General features: G+C 39.1%; 1 protein-coding gene across 1 annotated transcript; it reads right to left on the bottom strand.

The window, feature by feature from the left end:
* Window positions 1-4,989: 4,989 nt before the first annotated feature.
* On the bottom strand, window positions 4,990-22,001 carry LOC307254459 (uncharacterized protein; the record flags this gene model as incomplete). The annotated part of the gene is made up of 18 exons (XM_080032851.1): window positions 4,990-5,165; window positions 5,263-5,404; window positions 8,880-9,067; window positions 9,513-9,651; window positions 9,759-9,935; window positions 12,377-12,537; window positions 12,624-12,776; window positions 12,870-13,035; window positions 16,069-16,344; window positions 17,844-18,007; window positions 18,141-18,282; window positions 18,390-18,577; window positions 18,697-18,838; window positions 20,174-20,350; window positions 20,449-20,609; window positions 20,783-20,932; window positions 21,278-21,440; window positions 21,819-22,001. 18 exons carry the CDS (start codon window positions 21,999-22,001, stop codon window positions 4,990-4,992), a joined length of 3,048 nt encoding a protein of 1,015 aa, XP_079888977.1.
* Between the last annotated feature and the right edge of the window lie 508 nt (window positions 22,002-22,509).

Genomic DNA, 22,509 nt, shown 5'->3' with positions numbered 1-22,509 from the left:
AAAATATCTGCCCATAGTTTCTACATCAAAATGTCTTATTTTAAGGCGTCTTTTGGTGTATGTATAAAACTTAATTGACATGGCTTTCATTTCTTTGTTCTCTGGCAAAGTTATGCATATTTGTACTGTCCACATATGCCCACATCCTGATAAGTATCGCGCAACAGTGTTTTAAATACGTAGATCTTGAACTGATTGCAAATTCTGTCAAATTTAACAAAACTAGTCTTCTAAATTTAAAAACAAATGTAGAAAACAAATGCAAAATGTATCAACTTATCAAGTTTATCACATATAATAATTTGATCTTTAAGCTTACAAGCAATATCAGATGAAAACTATACTGTGTACTAAACTTTACCTTGGCAAAATATTTTTGTGGATATTCACTGTCCAAACTCAAAAGATGACCCACAATGGGAAGAGCCAATGGTCCGGGAGGATAATTTGGAGGATTCCTGTTTTTGAGAAAGTCTGCTATTAGGAGAAAAATGAAAATAAATAGTAATAGCACCTTGAGGTCCAAACCCAACAAATAATCATAAAGCCACATTGTTAGAAAAGTTAAACCAGCCACCGGAGGAAGGTGTGATCGTTTCCCTTTAAACACTTCAGGGTTTTTACATTACAGGACAGACTGAAAAAAAATATATAAAAAACATCAGTCAGTCCAAAGGTGCATGTGACGCATTGTGCTTACACAGCTACGGACAAACCTACTTTTTTCTTAACAAACATGACCTCTGCCATGGTGAAAACGATGGAACCTAAAGTAATAATCATAAAATGTTATTATGCCTGAAAACAATAATTTTATTTTTTCTTGCCGTTTTTCAATTTATTAGACAGATTTGGAGAGACAGAAATGAAATGGGGCAAAGAAGGGAGGACATGCAGAGAACCGACCACGAGTCGGATTCAAACCGGTTCTGCTGCGATGCGGACTGAGTCCTCTCTAGGGGGAAGCTAACCACTACACCACCAACCCCCAAAACATAGTAATTAGTGCTGTCAAACTATTAAAATATTTAATCGCGATTAATCGCATTAATGTTCATGGAGGTTTTGTTGTGCGTGCAGAGTTATAAGTAAGACTTCTGCAAATGACAAGCTTTCTTTCCTGTTATTTTTCCGCGAAGTCCCAGACTCACACACGGAAGACTCTACTAGTGAAGGTTGCGCAGCTGAGCTAGGAAGTGCTATGTTCCAGTTTCTGCTTCAAAATAAAAGTCAGAATTGACTGGACGTTTAGCCGTTTTGCCAGTTAAATTATTTTAATGTGAAATTACGCAGTAGGACATGTTCCGTCTGAATTCAAAGTAACTTAACTGTGAGCCATATGTATAGTTTGTGGTGTTTCAGTTGTTCAAACATTACTAGTTGATTCAACAGCTTGTGAAAAAACTACAACGTTTGCTAGGCCATGACGAGCGTTAATCGCGCGATAAAAAAATTATCGCCGTTAAAATGGGTTTGCGTTAACGCCGTTAATAACGCGTTAAACTGACAGCACTAATAGTAATATATTATATAATAGCACAAGATAAATCCAATCCCTCGCTGTCAATCAGTGACCTTAGACTTAGATTAATGTTTATTTTGTACACAGAAACAAGCCATCAAGTTCAAAGTGCAGTAGGAATAAAAAGCATCTAATCCATCTGGTTTGCAGTTCAGCTGAATGCAATTGGCAATCACATAAAGTATCATTTGCAACATGTATTTTGGTTTTTGGGCAGAAAGCAAAGTTTTTCATGCTTTAACAAAACAATTTTTAACATTTGCGTTCTTATTAATCTATGGTTGTATTATGTTACAATGGAGGAACAATGTTACTCCAACAGGATAAGTTTATCTGAAGATTCATGTCCAGTTTTCTTTGAAGTTTAAAATTGAATTTAAAACACAAAGCTCCAAAAGTGGAGTCGATAATGAATGTATTGTCAAATATTGTATACTTTAAGCAGCTCTCTCAATATTGATAAACAAACGCGTCAGTATTAACTCATGGCATTATGTAACACTTAATGGAATGAATGTCAAATGTTAATGACATGTCAATAAATGATCAAAGATCCAGAGGGAAAAAAGCTTGTCAGACCATGGATAGACAGATTCAGTATACATATTTTTATTCATTTCTTGTTTGACAAGAAAAATATTGCAAAATATAAAATTAATGCACCACAAATATCGAGCTGTTAGTGAGCTTTATATTGTGATGTTTTCAGTAGTTTTCCAGTGAAATCGCCATATTTCATGTACTAATGATACAGGTGAAAAGCAGGTTTCCCCAACAGATGCAACAAAACAAACAGGAAATTACATAAATAATAATCAATTTGGATCGAACCCATCCACACAGTTTTAACCGTTATGTCTTATTAGTGGACATTTGTGTATCTGGGGTTGCATTTTTGAGATAATTTTGGCTGTGATGTTAAGTACACGATTTGTACGATTGACTTCCATTATAACAACTTTGTATGACCCCTACCTTGAATTTAAAGTGAAAAAATATGTTTACAGTAATTTCCCATTTCTCTGTTGCAAATTTGATAAAGTTATGTAAAAATAAGCTCAATAAAAATTGCCCCATTCACACACAAGCACACTGGACATTTTGGTGCGCACAAGTGACTGACTTTCTTTTTTCTTTTTCTTTTTAAGATATTTTTTGGCATTTTTCATGCTTTATTGATAGTGTTTAAGAGACAGAGGTGAAATGGGGCAGAGGGGGGAGTGACATGCAGAGAACGACCGCGTGCTGGAATAGAACCCGGGTCTGCTGCTGGGCCCAGCCCGGGGGGGGACGCCCTACCAACTGAGCTAATAATAATATAAGGGCGCCTCACAAGTGAGTGCCTTTCTGACTCATGTCTTTGAAGTCAATAGATCAATTCTTGTACACTCCCTCAACTTGTCAGAAGATATCAACATTACCCCAGAGATCATTTCTTGCCAGAGATGACCTTCACCTTAGTGGGTGCATTAGTGTCAATTATATTTGTCATTTTTGAGTTGAAGTTATTTACAAGCTCATTAACTGAGATACAGGGGAGGAGGGGTGTTGAAGAAAATGCCTGAATAAATGTTTTACTGTTTTTTTCAGTAATATACCGTTTTTAAGTACCTTAGTTTGATCATTTGTGTGCACAGAGATCAGAGAGACCCACATCAGTCACCGCTACTTTCGAAATGTTCAGGAAATGATTAGGTCCAAGGTGTGACCTTTGTTATGAATAGGCTGAGAAAGTCCAACATTTTTTTTAAAGCATAATTCTTTAGCACTCGGGTTTGTCAACTTGTATGTTAAAGTCTCCAACAAGTAATAAACAGTCAAGGTTAATTCCGATTACAGACATCAGTTCAGGAAGGTCATTAAAGATTAGTAAGCACTGTTGATATGTTCAGGATACATTCAAGTGTGTTTGAAGCACTGAGTAAATCTGTTTTTATTTGACAATATTATTTGGTCAATATTTTCATTGCTGTACTGCATTGGTACAAATACGACTTATTAAGATACCTTTAGATAGATAGATACCCCACCACTAGGGGTCACCAGATGGTTACACTTTTGCTAATCTCCAACCTTCTGCAAGAGTACCTATTTGCAGACCCATGGGGGAAACCATTGAAAACGGAGCTCCACCGGAAATAGGATGGGGCCACGCCCCGAACTAATTTCATTGGTCAGAATTGTACGCCCCAAACTCAGTTCATTCGTTCATTGGTCAAAAGTGTTGTCCCTCCCCGAACGTCATTTCATTGGTGGAAAACCATGAACTCTCAATTTCATTGGTTTAGAAGACGATTTGTAAATTTGACAGCTATAAGTGCCGGTACATTTGACAGCTCCATTCAATGATTGTACTGTAAAGTACAAGTATCAGAATGGCTTTCTATCCTCAGCCAGGAAAAGACACACACTCAGACCATGACTCAGACAAGCAGCTTTTGGAAGTCAGGATAATTATATATTTGTTACACAGATATGCCTAATTGTTTGTTAGACAGATAGGCCTACTAGAAATAGACCTAATTGTGATAGTTTTAACTGTGTGTCAACTGTTAAAATAAAAGTATGCACTTTTTTAAATTAGTTGTGTATTTCAATGTGTTTGCACTTTTTAAAATGAGTTATTTATTTTATTGTGGTGGCACTTTTTGTGTTTCATTTATAAGAGTTTATATTTGTATGTGATTGACCTACTCGTGATAATTGTGAATTAAACAGACGGATTTCGGAAGATGTACACAAAGCTTCGTTGCTTCATTCATCTTCTACCTCAACATCTACTTTTTACCACCGTCCTGGCCACTTGGGACCCTTAACAAACTGACGTATTTTACTGTGTACTAGCGCCATAACCGGTGGAAACTGTGTATTATTATTCACCGCTAGGTGAACTCCGGCAGTAAAACAAAAAGAAGAAAACAAATTCAGAGTAGGTTACAATTCTGACCAATGAAATGAGTTCGGGGCGTGGCTTCCGGTGGAGCTCCACTTTCCCCATGGGTCTGCAAATAGGTGCCTCTCACCTTCTGAGACACAAAGGCCTACTAAAGTGATAAATAATAGAGGTAATAATAATCACATCATAATAACTAATCTTTTTTTTTTCAATATACATTTATATATTGATATACTTTATATTGTTATTTTCAATGGCTCTTCAATAAGTCATCAGCCATAAATGTATATTTTTACAAATTCCCCCAAACCACCTGAACTATCTGTGACACACATGTATATAATTGTACGTTTGGTTGTGTGTGTCTGTTAAGAGAATAACTAGCACACAGAATTACATATACAACCAGAGAGAAGTATCACATCTTAAGTGCATAGGCAATCATGCAACATTGAAAGGTTTAGATTAAAAAGTTAAAGGGAAGTAAAGTTTTCTCTTCCAAAACATTCAGCTTAGTATTTTCTGTTACACCTTGGTTGGATGAAAATAGGTCAGTGAGATGGTGCAGAATTCAGCGAGTCTTGGCGTGAACCTTAAATGGATGTGGTACACGTGTAATTCCAGTAACTCCTTCTGTACTCAACTCTACTCCTTCGGGAACAGAGAAAGAGAACTTTTGTAGTAAACCGACCAAAAACAGGAACAGCTCCATCTTAGCGAGGCCTTCTCCAAGACACACACGTTTCCCTAAAGAGTCCAAAAACACAGCCATGCATGAAGAGTTCAGGACACAACTTATATTGTTACTCGGGTGATGCTTTAGCTTGGCGTGAAAGTGGTTTACCTGCAGAAAAAGGCAGGAGAGCTTCTTTCTTCCTAAACTTTCCCTCAGTGTCTAGGAAGTGTCCAGGGTTGAAACTGTCTGGAGTCTCCCACTCAGTCTTGTCAAACAGCACAGAGGTCAGGATGGGCAACAAGGTCGTACCCTAAATAAATGATCCATAGGTCAACACCAGGAAACGCATCAACAGCAACAACACTCACATATCATAGATAATCTTAACACTTAAAATGACTGTATTAGGGCTGTGTATTGGCAAGGATCTGGCGATACGATACATATCCCAATATAGGGGTGACGTGACCGTATGAAATATTGGGATACTAGAAGCAGGGTGATGTATTGCGAAAATCGCAATATACAGTATATAGGGGAGAACGGGGTAAGTAGGCACACTTTTTACTCTACTGAGAATTGCTCATCATCTAAAAATCTTTCAATAGTCATTCCTACATTACATTGAAGCTTAAAGTGTTGGCTTGAAATGTGTACCCCTCACTTTTTCTATCTTATTGTAATAAAGAAGAAATTAATCATCAAAGACACCCTTACACATTGTGACAATCAACCCCATCAAGGGGTCGGTTGTCATACTCTATGGGGTTGTTTGTCACAATGTTATCTTAATGGGAATAATCTTGAAAAGAAGGAAAGAAAGTAGAACTAAATTTGAAAATGCAATTGCATTGTCAAGTTGACAAATAGGCCTATATAACTTAATGTAGCCTTGACAGCTTGTCTAGTTTGGGATGCACTGGGTTGTTTTGATTTTGTTGCCCTTTTTTCCTTTGCATACTAGCTGCCTTTTCCTGCTCTATTATTTCCTTCTCTGGGGTGTCAGTGAGGATACAGCTTGACAATTTATTTCGTTATTTTCTGGCTGTAGCCTTTGGATAACTTGTGACAACCAAACCCCCAAAAATGTGACGACCAACCCCAACTTGAATTTTTTGCTAGCATCAAGGCCAACAACCATCTGACAACTAATTAGCTTGCTAACCACAATCTAAACTATAGTTTACCCTTCACACTTTTTATGGGTAACAAGTGTTTTGTTATAAACCCATTCTGTAAAAGCCTAGAAGAAAAATACTGAGGAGCTAAATATTTTCAATTTGACATGAAAAACACAAACAGTCCTCTCACCTCAAATTCAGCAGTCTAACTCCAAGGAAGACTATGTAGGTGACCTCTTATCCCAATTCTGGATATTTACATACCAAAATTTCACAGACAGCGCCTTCTGGTTCCGAGATATAACGATTGTGACAACCTACCCGTGTGACAAATTACCCCGTTCTCCCCTACTAGCATATAGAAAAACACAATGTTATACACATAACCTAACAATAAAGCATTGGTGAATTCTACTGACTAATGTGCGTGGTATCCACGGCCCGAGGCCTGTACTCTCCCGAGATTTCTTTGTCTAGGGAGAGGAGTGCAATGGGAGAGTCAAGTGGCTAAAAGCATGCTGCCAAATAGCGGTCGGAGGCTTAAATACAACACAAAACCAATGTCACCAAGTAAACTATTCATAAAATATTGATACAGCACTTCAAAGAATCGATACAGTATCACGTCATAAAATATCGCGATATTTTGGTGCATTGATATTTTCTTTAACCTCTGTTGAGATAGACAAGAATATTGCAACTTTTCATTGTACATATCTTGTTCTTAGGAGAATGTGAAATGTATATTTCTTGTTTTCGTAGGGAAAAGTATGATATTTTTAATAAGACAGGCAAGGTAACAAGTGACCTTTAATATTAAGGTAGAATCACTAAAAGTGTTGTATTCAAGTTTTTATCCTGAAATATATACATAATTGTGAATTCATAAGGCCTCTCTGAAAAAACATGCCTGGGCTTGTCCTGGGACAGGTCAGGGGTGAGAGAGACAAGGGGGGCAGTGGGTCCTTGAGCTGGACACACACACCCTCATCTTTACCCCCACCCTCTCCCCTCCTAATACACACACCCACTCTCTCTGTCTTCAGACTATTTAAGGCCAGGGTTTTGAGCAAGAAGGTCTGCTGCTGGTTTTTGGGGAAGTTTTGACTGTTCCACTTTTTTGTTCTTTTAGCATGGACGAAAGACTTAGAAGAAAAACTCGAAAGAAACACTCTGAATCTTTTTGAGTGCAAAATACTTAGAAAAATTGAGGGGAGTTATTTTTTCTTTTTAAGAAGGGGAAGAAGCTCTGAACCAATTCTTCTTTTTTCTGAGAAGTTTGGTAAGGGAACATTTGGGTTACTAATAGGAATTAATTGATGAACCAGGTTGTGGAATGGAATCAAGTTGAAGTTTTGAGCTGTTATGACCAACTTTTCCTGAGTTTATGGGTCGCAAAATCACCATTGTTATAAGAGTTTGAAGAAATTCAAATTAATATGACTTTGGTGAAAGCTCGGCCATAACCAATAAAGGATATTTAAAGTGGTGTGGTGTAAACGGTGGATAAACTTTTATACTTGATAGCGCTCCGAATAGGATCTTTTATGGATCAACAAGGTTTTAAAGCTGTGGAACCAACTTTTACCTGAGTTTATGGGTCGCAAAATCACCATTGTTATAAGAGTTTGAAGAAATTCAAATTAATATGACTTTGGTGAAAGCTCGGCCATAACCAATAAAGGATATTTAAAGTTGTGTAAACAGTGGACAAACCTTAGTGAAGAGAACTCATGAACTAAATTCAATGTGAACAAATTACATAAAACAAATAAGTTAAGTCTTATACTTCTCTACATATATTAACCACATTAATGGGAGTGTAGGTACTTATTTTCCTTCCTTTCATTTTATTTTATCTTTTCTTTCTATATTGTGAACGTATAATCTTTTTATATTGGTTGAATAAAATTTCTTGAAAACGTTAAAAATCTTTGGCCTGAGTTTTTAGTTTAGAGTTGGGAACAAGGACCTAATTAGGGTTTTTCTTTAAAGAGATCGCGGCGCCTCTGAGGTAAGCAATTCAAACCTACACTACGGCTACACTACTGATAACAAAGAATACACATCCCATAAACACACTCCTTGAATTAGGAGGGATTTGCATTTATCTATTGGCCTAGCTCATCCAGGTGTATGAAATAGTGAGGACTTAACGGTAGTCTTTTGAAGCCAGGGGTAAATGTGAGGTATTCATCCACCAGAATAATTAAAAACCTATTATCTAATCTCCTCCTTTCTAAAAACTTATCTAGGATAAAGGTCTGAAATCTGGACTTAACCTAGGATAAAATTAGAAGTGACAATTGTAAGGGTCATTAGGGGATCAACACAGGGGGAGATCTGGAGATAGGCAGGGGTCAAAGGGTCACATGCTTTAAAACCAGAGCCTTTAAGGTAATATATGGTGTGAAGGTTTTTTGGTGAAAAGTAAAACGTTTTGGGAATTGTGTAAATCGGCTTTTGGTCTTTTTTTGCCATATAAAAGTGTAGGGGTCGATGAACACATAAACTTTATAGTGGAACAGGTTTAAACAAGGAACAAATAGACTTGGCGGGCTATATTTACATGAAAACATCCTGATATTAATTTAGGGGTGTTTAATCTGGTGAAGGGAATACCGGCATATTCATTACCTCTACTATACTGTGTGTTAAATGCACCTTTGGTATGAAGTAACCATCCAGGGTTGTGTCCTTGGCAGCCACTCTAAATCCATTGAGAGGAACAATGTTTCCCATCCTCTGGATCTCATGAATGACAGCATCAGTGTAGGGCAGGTTGAGTCTGTCTGCCATAGTGGGAAGGCGGTTCTGTCCAATTACTTTGTCAATCTCTGCCTGGACCTTGACTAAAATTACAAGAAAATTGGAGGAATCATTTTTTTTTCGCGTTTTCCCTCATTGCTTACATTGAAATTTGAGAGGGGAGTCGGCCAGTATGAACAGGAGATATGAGGGGTAAACAGGGTTAAATAAAAAAACAAAAAACAAATGGGCATCTGATTATTACAATTGAGACATCGTTAATTTAAACGTTTGCTATTAGTTTTAACTTCCAGGACAGAACATTGCAACAGATAAAATGCATTTGTCTGAACATAAAAAAATATTTAATTGGTCTTCTTCTTCAAAAATAAGAACTTAGAAAACAAATATTGGATGGATGCAATGACATTTAGTGCAGATGTGCTTGTTCCTTTCATGATGAATTGACTTTGGTGATATAATTACTTTGCCTGTATCACCAATCAACAAATCTTAATTTGAATGTGTCCGGCTTAGTTTGTCACCTACCCTGGATATCAGGGTTTTTTATGAGGTAAACCAAAGCCCAAAGCAAAGTGGTGGAGGTTGTCTCTGTTCCAGCCAGGAACAGATCCAGAGAACACATAGCCAGATTGGTCTCAGTGAAGCCCAGGTCAGACTCTTTATGCTAATCAGAAATGGGGAAAAGATAAATAAGTGGTATTCAGGTAGATTGAGAGGTAAAGTTACACTATGATGTATAATTCAGGGGATGTAATGCTAGTGTTCAAATACCTTTTCCATTTCAATGATGAAAGCGTCAATGTAGTCTCGGGGATTGTTGTGGTCCACATCCTCCTTGTGTGACTTGACTTCCTGACTGATGAAGTCGAGGATGGCATCGAAGTGGCTGAACATTTTGTTGTGAGGACCCGGCAAGTGCTTCATCACTGTAGGGAATGACTGATACAGCTATTCAAAAGAAAAGATGAGAGAAACTTTCATTCACACAGTGTTTTACCATACATTCTTACCACAGACATCTCCATTGGTTCAGAAGGATTGAATCCCACAATCCCACTAGAATACTCAGAATACAGAAACCAGACTTTTAAAATACATGTAAATACAGTCCGACTAAACTCCTAATGAATCAACTAATGAGTTGAGCTAACACACCCAGATAATGCAATCTGGGGCCAAGCTATTCTTGCATGTACTATACATTCAATCGGACTGTCTGTAACTGGCTTAGACGCACATGCTCCACAGTGTCCCGCCCCGGGCTTTGACTCAGTGCTATCAGAAGAACAACAACAAAGGAAGAATAAGAAAGCTGTGTGCATTTAAAGACGTTTGAAATGTCCAGAGCAGTAAAGTTATCCATATGACCGCTCAACATGGTACCAACCAGTACGTTTACATGCACAGTTTTTGGACATTTGGTTGGACTACTGTCCTTGTCCCAATATAGCGTACAAGCACCAGAGGGGCATCGATGTATTGACCTACGTATGTCCAAATTCCGCAACGAAAGGTGGCGATGAACAAGCCTTTCAGCTTTATAGTATTGGAGCCCTTTCTGGTTGACCTAACTAGCACGTGTCGAGCTTTACAATTTTACAGTTCTGTACATTGCGTACGTGATGTATGCATGCACAGCTTTCTAATTCTTCCTTTGTTGTTCTTCTGTGAGCATGGAATGCTTTTCGAATTCCGGCTCAAAGATCGGGGTGGGAAAAATTTGTGGCATACTCAAAGCGCCTATGCCTGTCACAGTCTGATTGACTTTAGCCTATACATGCAGGAGAAGCTCGGCTCCCAACCACATTATCTGGGTGTGTTAGCTCGGTTTTGAGAAATCAGATTCAGTACAATGTATATCGGACTAACACAATGAAGTAAAATAAGTAAGGTCAACCGGAAAATTGCCAAATACTTACAAACTGAATGCGGTGAAAATATATATATATATATATATCGCAACCATTTTGTAGCAGGGTAGGCGGTATTCAGATATATGTCGGTCAATAAATCAATTCCCCTCCCGTGCTGACAATGAATGAACAGGTAGATGGAATAACCTGCTAGGCATTGCTGCCGGTCGCACCTCCTCCGGTGCCCACGGGTCAGCTGCAGAGCCATCAGCCAGGAACCACCAATCATCAACGTTTCACTCCTTTGATCCTGGAACATCTCCTGGTGGCGGAGCAGTGACAGGGACGTCTCCCTGCCACCCCCTGCAGCTGATAGGTGTTACACTCTGCGACTGTTGTCAGGGTTAGTTGTTCTTTCCCCAGCGCTTGTCTTTCCTCCTCAGCCAGAGCTAAAAGCACCCCTTTTCTGCCTCCTCCGCCAGCTCTTTAGTTGCCTTCTTTATGTTCCCTCCGGTCACCCCTGCATCTTTCAGAAGGCGTGTGGTTGACAGCCCCACATAGCCTCGGCATCCAACCTCCACTGGTGGTCTTCCAGCCAGCCTCTCGGCACTCAGCAGCCAGCTCTGAGTACTTTGCCTTCTTACGTTCGTATGCGGCCTCCATCCCCTCCTCCGCTTGTACTGTGAGCTCAGTGAGGAGCACGGATTTTGCACTGGTGGACCACACCTCTATGTCGGAGCGCAGAGATGTAGCAGTGATCTCGACCGGGAACCGGAGCTGCCTGTCGAGTTCGACTCTCATGTCCCACTCATGATCTGGGGAAAAAGGCAGAGGTGTTTCTCTTGGCCTGATGTTTCTTCTTCCCCCATCTTCCGTGACAAAGCTGATGTAGTTGTGGTTCTCTGCCGGTGTTACCCTTTTGCTGCCCTGTCGACGTCCCTCTGGCACCTTAGCTAGCTTTCTCAGGACCTGGTCGTGGCGCCATCTGTAGCGTCCCTGGGAGAGTGCGAACTTGCAGCTTGACAGAATGTGCTGGAGGCTTGCGTTAGGGGTATTGCAGAGTGTACAGCATTCCTCACTCCCGAACCACTGGTGAATGTTCCGAGGACAGGGAAGCGTGTCGTAGGTTGAGCGGATGAGGAAACGGAGCCTTGCCTGCGGGATCTTCCACAGGTCGGACCAGGTGATGTTTCTGTTGGCAACTCCCTCCCAGGTTGTCCATCTTCCTTGTTGGCCCTGTGACACAACCTTGATTTTATAGCGCTCTTCCTCGGTGCTTGTCACCTCCGCCACCACCATCTCCTTTCTCTCTCTGCGGCTGGCTTTAGACCAGAACCGTGGCGCTTCTCCCCATCCCAGCCCTGCTCTTCCCACCTGGACTCTGCCGACAATATCTCGATGTTGCAGACGACAAGGATAGTAGTCCAATAAATGGCCTAGTTGACCTGTAACCGTAGCGATAACTTAACAGTGCATAAAAATCTACTGACACTGTCTCTCTGACATAGCTTTGACTAATCGATGTTACTGACTTACCGTAGCCCATATATTTCCCTCAAGCTGAAGAGTTTCAGATAGATACTTCAGCATGATCTGGAAGTTGTGGTCGCTGTAGTCAAACCGTTTCCCCATCACCAGCTGGCAAATGATGTTGGACACAGCGTTGTTGAACAGGCCAGCTGGGTTGAAAAGTTGACCTGTAGGAGAAGAGTCCACTGTTAAATTATTTTATTTTGCTGAGAAGCTTATGTGCATAAATTTAATTTGTACTCATGTGAAACACCTTTCTCCTTGTCTATCTCATCCTGCAGGTGTCTGATCTCCTCAGAGATACTCTGCTCCATGGGGCATTTGCCCAGGCCAAAGCTACGTAAAGTAGACAAAGCAAACCGTCGCTGTTTCTTCCATATTTCACCATTGCTATTAAACAGACCACCTAAAACAGGCATGCAAAGGACACAGGGTTAATGACTCAGAGGAACAAGTTTCTGCACAGTATGAGAAAAGAGAAAGAGTGAGATTTATACACCTGAAGTTCCTGAGTAAAACCTGTCTGATACTGCATCGTAGGGTCGATCTGCAAAGTTCTCAGCTTGTGTCACAATGGCTTCCTTCACCATCTTGTATCCAGACACAAGTACAATCTTATCACTGCCTAGACGAACACTGGACACATTCCCATAAACGTCAGCCAACTGTGGACAACACATCAATGAAAAAACACAAATGAGCCACAACAGACCACTGCATCATATGAACTTTTAAAGTCATAAAAATCCACCTTGGCTTACAGGTCATAATATCCATTTATATTTAAAAAAATATCTGACAAAATTTTCTACATATAAACTTGTTATTTAACTTAATAATTTAATTTCTTTGTTCTCTGGACAAAGTTATACATGTTGGAACTGTCCAAATATGCCCAAATGTTTTTAAAATATCTTGAACTGATTGCAAATTTAGTCAAATGTATCAAAATTACTCCAGTTAAAATATATTTAAATTTCAGACCAAAATATGGAGATACAGTATCTCACAAAAGTGAGTACACCCCTCACATTTCTTCAAATGTTTCATTATATCTTTTCATGGGACAACACTGAAGAAATGACACTTTGATACAATGTAAAGTAGTCAGTGTACAGCTTGGATAACAGTGTAAATTTACTGTCCCCTCTGTTGAGATAGGCAAGAATATTGCAACTTTTCATTGTACATATCTTGTTCTTAGGAGAATGTGAAATGTATATTTATTGTTTTCGTAGGGAAAAGTATGATATTTTTAATAAGACAGGCAAGGTAACAAGTGACCTTTAATATTAAGGTAGAATCACTAAAAGTGTTGTATTCAAGTTTTTATCCTGAAATATATACATAATTGTGAATTCATAAGGCCTCTCTGAAAAGGCATGCCTGGGCTTGTCCTGGGACAGGTCAGGGGTAAGAGAGACAAGGGGGGCAGTGGGTCCTTGAGCTGGACACACACACCCTCATCTTTACCCCCACCCTCTCTCCTCCTAATACACACACCCACTCTCTCTGTCTTCAGACTATTTAAGGCCAGGATTTTGAGCAAGAAAGTCTGCTGGTTTTTGGGGAAGTCTTGACTGTTCCATTTTTTTGTTCTTTTAGCATGGACGAAAGACTTAGAAGAAAAACTCGAAAGAAACACTCTGAATCTTTTTGAGTGTAAAATACTTAGAAAAATTGAGGGCTAGTTATTTTTTCTTTTCAAGAAGGGGAAGAGGCTCAGAACCATTTTCTTCCTTTTCTATTCTGTGAAGTTTGGTAAGGGACCATTTGGGTTATTGATAGGAACTAATTGATGAACCAGGTTGTAAAATAGCATGGAGTTGAGGTTGTAAAACTGTTGAACCAACTTTTCCTGATTGTTGGGTCGCAAAATCAAACTTGTCATAGCATTTGAAGATATTCAAATATATATGACATGATTGAAAGCTCGGCCAACACCCAGAACTATTGAAGTTGTGTAGACAGTGGACAGACTTTTACTCCTGATCTCTTGTGGATCAACCAAATAAACTGTTGAACCAACTTTTCCTGATTGTTGGGTCGCAAAATCAAACTTGTCATAGCATTTGAAGATATTCAAATATATATGACATGATTGAAAGCTCGGCCAACACCCAGAACTATTGAAGTTGTGTAGACAGTAGAACTTTGAAAAACCTGAAGATGAGAATACTCCTGATCTCTTGTGGATTGAAAATGGGAGAACTCATGAACTAAATTCAATGTAAACAAAAGACATACAACACATAAGTTAAGTCTTATACTTCTCTACATATAATAATCGCATTAACGGGAGTGTAGGTACTTATTTTCCTTCCTTTCATTTTTTTTATTTTTTATTTCTATATTGTGAACGTATAATCTTTTTATATTGGTTAAATAAAATTTCTTGAAAACGTTAAAAATCTTTGGCCTGAATTTTTAGTTTAGTGTTGGGAACAAGGACCTAATTAGGGTTTTCCTTTAAAGAGATCGCGGCGCCTCTGAGGTAAGCAATTCAAATCTACACTACGGCTACACTACTGATAACAAAGAATACACATCCCATAAACACACTCCTTGAATCAGGAGGGAATTGCATTTATCTATTGGCCTAGCTCATCCAGGTGTATGAACTTAGTGAGGACTTAACGGTAGTCTTTTGAAGCCAGGGGTAAATGTGAGGTATTCATCCACCAGAATAATTAAAAACCTATTATCTAATCTCCTCCTTTCTAAAAACTTATCTAGGATAAAGGTCTGAAAACTGGACTTAACCTGTGATAAAATTAGAAGTGACAATTGTAAGGGTCATTAGGGGATCAACACAGGGGGAGATCTGGAGATAGGCAGGGGTCAAAAGGGTCACATGCTTTAAAACCAGAACCTTTAAGGTAATATATGGTGTGAAGGGTTTTTTTGGTGAAAAGTAAAACCTTTTGGGAATTGTGTGAATCGGCTTTTGGTCTTTTTTTGCCATATAGAAGTGCAGGGGTCGATGAACACATAAACTTTATAGTGGAACAGGTTTAAACAAGGAACAAATAAACTTGGCGGGCTATATTTACATGAAAACATCCTGATATTAATTTAGGGGTGTTTAATCTGGTGAAGGGATACCGGCATATTCATTACCTCAAAATAACTCGACACACAGCCATAAATGTCTAAAGTGCTGGCAACAAAAGTGAGTACACCCCTTAATGAAAATCTCCAAATTGGGCCCAAACTGTTAATATTTTGTGTGGCCACTATATTTTTCCAGCACTGCCTTAACCCTCTTGGGCATGGAGTTCACCAGAGGTCACACAAAATATTGACACGTTGGGCGCAATTTGGACATTTTCACTTAAGGGTGTACTCGCTTTTGTTGCCAGCACTTTAGACATTAATGGCTGTGTGTCAAGTCAATTTGAGGGAACAGTAAATGTACACTGTTATCCAAGCTGTACACTGACTACTTTACATTGTATCAAAGTGTAATTTCTTTAGTGTTGTCCCATGAAGAGATATAATTAAATATTTGAAGAAATGTGAGGGGTGTACTCACTTTTGTGAGATACTTTATGCACAGCAAAAACTTGTTACATTTAAAAACAAATCTAGAAAACAAATGTAAAATGTATCAACTTATAAAGTTTATCTCATATAATGATTTGATCTTTAAGCTTACAAGCATATTCAGATGAAAACTATTGTGTACTAAACGTTACCTTGGCAAAATATTTTTGTGGATATTTAGAGTCCATGCTCAAAAGATGACCCACAATGGGAAGAGCCAACGGTCCGGGAGGATAATTTGGAGGATTCCTATGTTTGAGGAAGTCTGCTATTAGGAGAAAAATGAAAATAAATAGTAATAGCCCCTTGAGGTCCAAACCCAAGAAATAATCAAAAAGCCACATTGTTAGAAAAGTTAAACCAGCAGCCAGAGGAAGGTCTGATCGTTTCCCTTTAAACACCTCAGGGTGTGTACATTGCAGGACAGACTGAAAAAATATAAAAAACATCAGTCTGTCCAAAGGTGCATGTGACGCATTGTGCTTACATAACCAGCTACGCCCACACCTACTTTTTTCTTGACAAACATGACCTCTGCCATGGTGAAAACAATGGAACCTAAAGTAATACTCATAAAATGTTATTATGCCTGAACATAGCAATTTTCTTTTTTGTTGCCGTTTTACAATTTGTTTGACACATTTGGAGAGACAGAGATGAAATGGGGCAAAGAAGGGAGGACATGCAGAGAACCGACCACGAGTCGGATTCAAACCAGTTCTGCTGCGATGCGGACTGAGTCCTCTCTAGGGGGAAGCTAACCACTACACCACCAACCCCCCGAAAATGGTAATAGTATATGATAGCACACACTAAGTCCAATCCCTCGCTGTCAATCAGTGACCTTAGACTTTGATTAATGTTTATATTGTACACAGAAACAAGCCATCAAGTTCAAAGTGCAGTAGGAATAAAAGGCATCTAATCCATCTGGTTTGCAGTTCAGTTGCAACTGGCAATCACATAGTCACGCTATAAAGTATCATTTGCAACAAGTATTTTGGTTTTTGGGCGGAAAGCAAAGTTTTTCATGCTTTAACAAAACAATTCTTAACATTTGGGTTCATATTAATCTATGGTTGTATTATGTTACAATGGAGGAACAATGTTACTCCAACAGGATAAGTTTATCTGAAGATTCATGTCCAGTTTTCATTGAAGTTTGAAATTTTCTCAAGTAAAAATACAAAGCTCCAAAGGTGGAGTCGATAATGAATGTATTGTCAAATGTTGTATACTTTAAGCAGCTCTCTCAATATTGATAAACAAAGTGTCAGTATTAACTCATGGCATTATGTAACACTTAATGGAATGAATGTCAAATGTTAATGACATGTCAATAAATGATCAAAGATCCAGAGGGAAAAAAGCTTGTCAGACCATGGATAGACAGATTCAGTATACATATTTTTATTCATTTTTTGTTTGATAAGTTGTTTTCCAGTGAAATCGTTATATTCCATGTACTAATGATACAATGGAAAAGCTGGTTTCCCCAACAGGTGCAACAAAACAAACAGGAAATTCTGATGAATAATAATTAACTTTGATTGAACCCATTCACACAGTTTTAATAACAGTTCTAAACATACAAAAGCTGAAAACACACAGGGGCTACCTTTAAGAACCACATCCCGATGTTAGAAAACAAATAGCAAGTCCAGGTGCCTTTGACTTACAACTGGCCAATATCTTTCTTCACACACATTTTATATAAATTATTTTGGTGGGGCAATGGATATTTATCATGCAATTCTGTGTGATCATAAGGTCTTTGCTGCATTAAAAGGTCATAAACAAGCATCTAATATTTCCAAAAACTGCTCACAACTAAAGGGACTTTAATTGTGTTGTCTCAGAGACAAGTGGAGATAAGGCTTTATGTTTGGTTGAGATTGAGAAAGGGTGGAGAAAATCAGCGAGGCACAGCTAGCATCCTGAACTCCTCTGGGGAATTGGTGAAGCCTTCCACACCCTCCAAGCTGGGCATCTCTCCAGGAACAGGAGTGAAGGTGAAGTGTTGGAGAAGAGATGCAAAGATGAGGAACAACTCCATTTTGGCTAGGTGCTCCCCTAGACACACACGTTTGCCTGTGGGGGGAACAGTTAACAACAGCCTAAGGTTAGTGAATTTCTTGAAACACATCCATTATATCATGAACTACTGTATGTTGGAAGCATTTCATGTAATGGGTCAGGGTAGAAGCTAATAAGTATTACAAACCTGCTGAAAACGGTAAGAATGCGTCTCTTCTGCGAAACTGGCCATCCGAATCCAAAAAATGCTCAGGATTGTAAATATCTGGAGTCTCCCACTCATTCTTATCAGACAGCACAGATGAAAGCAATGTAGTAATAGCTGTGCCCTGGGGAAAAAGAGCAATGAGATGTTGATAAGCAGTGTATAAATCCTTTACACATTTTACAACTTGACATTCATATCCTTTTTAAGTTTGGTCAATTAGTCCTTTACCTTGGGTATGAAGTATCCTCCCAATGTAGCGTCTTTACTGGCCATTTTAGGAAATCCCATGGGAACAATATTACCCATCCTTTGAGTCTCATGGATGACGGCGTCAGTGTAAGGAAGGTTGGGTCTGTCGGCAATGGTGGGCTGACGCGACTGACCGATCACACTGTCTATCTCTGCCTGGACTTTCTCTGAATGAGGAAGCAGAGTCAACACTACAATGAGCCGCTCACTGGACATTTTACATTTAAATAGCATAAAACCATGTAGAATCAACATGAGAATACTCTTGTGTGTGAAAACTACTAACTCTGTATCTCTGGGTAGTGCAGCATGTACACGATGGCCCAACGTAAAGTGGTGGCACTTGTTTCTGTACCAGCCTCAATCAGGTCGAGGATGCAAACCAGCAGGGTTTCGATGTTGAAGCCAGCCTGAGGATCGTCCTTTTTCTGACATTGCGTTGGAAAAAAATTTAAATCATATTTAAGTAGAGGCCTTCAATGAATTGAGGGCCTGTACTTATTGTTATCCACCAAACTTCTTATTATTATTTCTTCCGCCACATTTTCTAGCTCTAGTTCCTCCCATACCATTATACTTAGAAATGCAAACATTTCACAGAACGTGCGTCCCAATCCACGCGGTGTGCTATTATTCACTTTTTTGATTTTCCACAAAGTTATTAAGCCCCGACTTAAAAAAGTTTGAGGCAGGGGTGGGGCTTTGCAGCTAATTGACCACAACTCATTGTCTTATCATCATAAAACTTGCTAGATATGGCTTTTTGAGCCGAACCCATAGGGGGTGCCAGAACTGCGAAAACTATAGCTCAAAAATGCAATGTTTGACAGGCAACGCTCCTCGCCCCCTGACTCTGATTGACTTGTAATTTCTTACACAGGTAAAGCTCATGGCACACCAAAGCCTCCTTATTTTCACTTAATTTGCATAAACTGAAATACAGTCACGTGACATCTACTTTATGGATTTCCAACCTATCATCACCACATTTTGGACACAGGTTCATATGTGTAAACAGTTTTAGCGAGAAAGCTCAAGAAACATGGCCGCTGTTGACAAAAACATATTCGCGAGAGCGGGCCTTTGCTGCTAATTTGCCACAACCGTCCGACAGGCCCCAACTTGGGACTCGTCTTTAGAAAGAGTGTGGCGGCTGTTCTGCGAGGCGCTTTGAGCCGGGCCATACACAGAACTATGCTTTTATGGGCCTCTTTTTACATAAGCCATATACTGTATGTAACACAAGACATATAGTGTTTGTTTTTTTCAGACAGAATTAACATCTTACTTTACCAGTAAATTAAGGTGTTAAACAGTGCTATCCCAGCATGGAGTATTAAATCTCTTGTTGTCTTGTATTAGCAACAACTGATATGTAGGCTATAAATACATTTTGGATAACAATGATATAACATGGTTTGTACACAACTGTAAATATCTTTTAACCGTTTTTGACCTTTCAATCGGTGTATACAGTAAAAGGGTTTTCAACTTCTTTATGATTAGCTGCAAATCAGACCACTAAGCTGAGAAATGTCATGGAATTGCAGATAAGAATTCTGAGCCATGCAAAACTGTTAGTGGCATGAGATATGAATCAACATATTTATCGTCATTTTACCCAATTGGCAGTTTTCCAATCAGACATTTTGACTTGTCATTGCAGCGCATAGGTTGATGATAGTTCCTGAAAGATTGCTAACCTATTGTTATCATGAGTCTAGGGAACTTTACTAAAAATGCGAAAATATACAATATCTTACCTTCTCCATCTCTGCCAGGTATACATCAACATAATCACGAGGTTCATCAGGGTTCCACTCTTCCTGGTGCTTTTCTACTTCCTTTTGCAAGAAAGCCATGATCTCCCTGTAGTTGGCGAAGACAGTCTGGTGAGGTCCTGGCAGGTACTTCATCAAGCCAGGGAAGGCATCATACAGCTAGTGATGGGACAAACTCTCAGATTAGTGACAAAAAGCCCTAAGAGTTTTTTTTTTTGTGATCTCATAATATCTCACCATAATATTTGAGGAATTACCTGAGTCTGTGCATTGCCAGCAAGCGCAACAGCATCATTGTCCAACTCCAGAATTTTGCGATAGCTTGGATCGCTGTATTCAAAGCGATGTCCAAAGATCAAAGAGGAGATGATGTTACCCACTCCATTTGTCAATGTATAATGGGGGTTGAAGGGTCTGCCTGGGAATATGTTCAATTCGGTCAAGTGGTGATGAGTCTTATTTGAATGTAAAATCTCTTGACACATACATTTTGCATTGTCGCGATGCATAACAAGGACATTGTGAACAAATTTTAACAGTGCAGTGTTCAAGTCACAGGAACTAACAGATGGGTCTCTATGAATTACTTACCTTGCTCGTCTTTAAAGGCTTCACAGAGATAGTTGCTTTCCACTTCACAGTATCTTTCCAGTGACTTCTGGCCCTCTCCAAAGTGACGCAGGTGAGTGTTGGCAAACTTCCTCTGCTTCTTCCACATGTAACCATTGCTCATAGCTATGCCTGTGGTCATGTTATACATTCAATTATTTACAAAGTTAACAGCCGCTGACCACAGATTGCTGCTATAGTCATTTCAGGGTAAACAAATGTATTTGCTGTCTTTATGAATTCTATAGCTTACTGTCACTTCCTTATCTCTGCTGGGCCTAGTTTTTGAGTGAAGAGGTCAGAGTGTAGACGCTGAAATGTCAACACAATATGTATTCTGTACTGAGGTGGCTGACTGAGCTATGATTTCTGGGAAAAACCTTCAACACAGCATAAATATATGTAGTTTAATCCCAGAGAAGAGCTTGATACAGTACAAAATAAATGTGTGTTACCATATATTCATCACAGACTCACCGATGCCCTTGAAGGTAACGTGGAAGAGAGGAACGATAGGCCGTTCAACAAAGCTGTCCAGCTGGTTAACAAGAGCCTCTTTCACCATCTCGTATCCTGAAATAAACACTGCCCTCTCACTTCCTCTCCTCACGCTGAACACCGGACCGTACTCCTCAGCAAGCTGCGTGTCAAAACAAATCACCCGGAGATTCTTTATACATATGCATTATAATATATTGGATTGGAATACAGGCAGGTAGTTTCTGTAAGTTGTTCTCTTTAGATGTTGCTCCTTACTCTGCATTCCACATTGGGACTGTGGTTATTTTATGTGATGCAGGTTTGATATGTTTGTAATTTTCAAAATTGTTCTCTTTGACATACTGTATACATTTTTCCAGTTTCATAGTTGAAAAGTGCCTCTATTTGAAATTCCATCATTATAGCCGACATTCAAAGTTAAACTTTTGTAATTGGTTTGGTAACTACTTTTATCTAAAATTGAGGATAAAGCAAAATGAAACAAAATGCATACATACTGTAGATATGTTTAGCTCACCTTTTCCATTGCTTTAAAGTCAACTCCGGTAAAAACATTTCCTAGAAATGGTACAGCCCACGGTCCGGGTGGAAAGCTGTGTGACCTCCAATTTCTGACCACATCGGTCAAAAGCAGCATTACAAAACTGAACAACAGCCAACCAGTGAAGTCCAAAGACTCAAAAAGTGCTTTAAAAATCATGTTAGAATATTTCAAAAAAGCCTTCTGTGAAATGAAAGTTTGATCGTGCAGAGAGAATGGTGTTGTCTCTCACATCATCTGGGTGGTAAGTGCAGGAAACAGGGAAAAAAGGCCCCTATAGCAGGAAATGTTACATAACAAAGGGGGGTCTCCTCATGTGACCTCTGAAGCTGAAAACAAGTGTGGAGCTTGTTCCCGGCTGGTTGCTGGCTGTGTGCATAGTTCATCTTCCTAATCATTTTAAAACTAATAATTCATCAGTAATGACTCAGTGAATCAGCAATACAGTTGGCCAAGTAAGATAATGTAAAGGTAAAGGGTTAGGTTATAAGAAAGGCTCTGGCTCAGGTTATCTTCTCAATGTCAGCACACTTCCTTATATAAAGTAAACTGAGTTGGACTAAACAATGGCATGCAAAAGAATAATGATTAACCAAAGGAGCATTTGTTCAAAGAATGAATAAAGCTCAAGAAATGAGAATGTCAGCCATGATGACATTAGTCATAC

Source organism: Ammodytes marinus (assembly GCF_949987685.1).
Source record: "Ammodytes marinus genome assembly, chromosome: 8".
Lineage (NCBI taxonomy): Eukaryota > Metazoa > Chordata > Actinopteri > Uranoscopiformes > Ammodytidae > Ammodytes > Ammodytes marinus.
Note: the sequence above shows the minus strand (reverse complement) of the source record. Positions and strands in the feature narration are given on the sequence as shown.